The sequence below is a fragment of the Sceloporus occidentalis genome, unplaced genomic scaffold, assembly GCF_023333645.1.
Source record: "Sceloporus occidentalis isolate IW3139 unplaced genomic scaffold, rSceOcc1.0.p SCAF_463, whole genome shotgun sequence".
Taxonomy (NCBI): domain Eukaryota; kingdom Metazoa; phylum Chordata; class Lepidosauria; order Squamata; family Phrynosomatidae; genus Sceloporus; species Sceloporus occidentalis.
Genome location: NW_028317443.1, coordinates 21,321 through 23,353, shown reverse-complemented (window position 1 = coordinate 23,353; position 2,033 = coordinate 21,321). Strand labels below are relative to the sequence as shown.

The following is a 2,033-nucleotide window of genomic DNA, read 5'->3' as shown; positions in this document are numbered from 1 at the left end:
TATATATAGATAGATATAGTTATATATAGATATATCTAGACAGACAGATATATATAGTAATGTATAAATAGATAGATAGATAGATAGATAGATAGATAGATAGATAGATAGATAGTTATTTATATCTATATATATATAGTTATGTATAGATATATAGGTCTCTAGCTGTATTAAAGAGAGGGGAGGGAAGAAGAGACGGATCAGAAGGTGGGGCAGGGAGGAGTGGGAAGATTATATAAAGGAAGGTGAGGGGAGCGGGAGAGAAGGGCTGAGGAAGCTCTCTGTTGCCAGGCACACAATAGCAGGGCTGCTGTCCGCATTTGGCCTCCTGGTTGGAGCGATGACATTATGGGAAGGAAGCCGCTAGTGGCTTGCGGAGGTTGCAGATCACGGAAGGGGTGGCTTAGTGGCTGGAGTGAGAGGAGGGGAGTGCTTCTCCGCCTGAATGAAAGCAGAACCGTGCCAGCCGTTGTCTCCTCGGTGTGATGCTGCACAGAGCCATGGAGACACGGGGCTTGGTCACCGCTGTCAGCCTGGCTCTGAGCCTCTGCTCTCTGGTCCTGCTGGTCACAGCCATCTTCACCGATCACTGGTATGAGACGGACACCCGCCGGCACAAGGAGATCTGCGAGAGTCAGGGTAACTTAGACCCTACAGACCAGAAGAACAGACTCATGCCCCTGTACCAGCTTCCCTTCCGCGGGGACGCGTCCAAATCCCGGAGGATGGGTCTCTTGTCACCAGCACCGGCTGGCGGGGTCCGAGAACCGGAGGATCTGCTGGAAAACTGGAGGTATTTGTTGGGACTGGGGGTGCTGGAGTCAGACTGCGGACGCCCCCTCTTCTCCACCTACTCGGGACTGTGGAGGAAGTGCTACATTATGGGCATCGACAAGGACATAGACAACCTCATCCAGAAAGGTGGGTGCGGGGGCCACGTGGGCCACAGCATCTGTATCCACTGGGGTACCACGATTCTCTCGCTGTGTCCTTCATTACACATAACGAAATATTTCTATCCTATATAAATAATATGCGTATATAGCTTATATAAATTATATATATATCCTATATAAATAATATGCATATGCCGATATATCTTATATAAATATTAAATATATCCTATATAAATAATATGCATATATATCTTGCATAAATAATATATATATACCCTATAAAATAATATGCATATATATCTTATATAAATAATATATATATATCCTATAAAAATAATATGCATATATAAACATATATATCCTACATAAATATTATGTATATATATATATATCCTTAAAAAATAAAATGCTTATATAAATATGTATATATATATATATATATTTTATATAACTATCTCTATTCTAGAAAATAAAATGCATATATATTATATATATATTCTATATAAATAATATATATATTCTATAAAACTAATATGCATATATATATTTTATAAAAATAATACCTGTATTCTGTAAAACAATATGCATATATCTTATTTAAATAATATATTTTATATAAATCATATGTATATACATATATATATCCTGTATAAATAATATATATTCTATAAAATAATATGCATATATATCTTATAACATATATACATGCTCAAAAGTGTGTTTGATACACTGGGCTCATTCTTTAATATTATTATATATTATTTTGCGCCATGGCCCCTTTGATGCCCATTAAATCAGATTTTGCACCATTTCATTATATCATATGAGTTACAGTACAATAAACTGTGTAGGAAATGCATTCAAAACCAGCAGAGGAGACAGTCCATATGGTGTCCCAGTCTCGTAATAAAAGATTTTAAAAGATTAATGCTGATATGTAAGTGTATTAACCTAAAGCACAAACCCCAGTACATATATACATGGTGCAAGAATGAATTGATATTGGCACGTTTCAGTCAATATGGGGTTTTTAACATTGTAGCAGTGGATAGCAGTTAATAAGAACCCCTAGGGTGCAATAAAGTGACATGTATCTGTGTTACATCCACTAATACAATCTAGAATGGTGACAGAATA

At 36.9% G+C, this 2,033-nt stretch overlaps 1 protein-coding gene across 1 annotated transcript; it reads left to right on the top strand.

The window, feature by feature from the left end:
• Window positions 1-485: 485 nt before the first annotated feature.
• LOC149271752 (transmembrane protein 178A-like) lies at window positions 486-921 on the top strand (the record flags this gene model as incomplete). Its single annotated transcript, XM_089507145.1, has 1 exon — window positions 486-921. A coding segment is annotated over exon 1 (436 nt), but the record flags the coding sequence as incomplete, so codon positions are not given.
• Window positions 922-2,033: the final 1,112 nt, after the last annotated feature.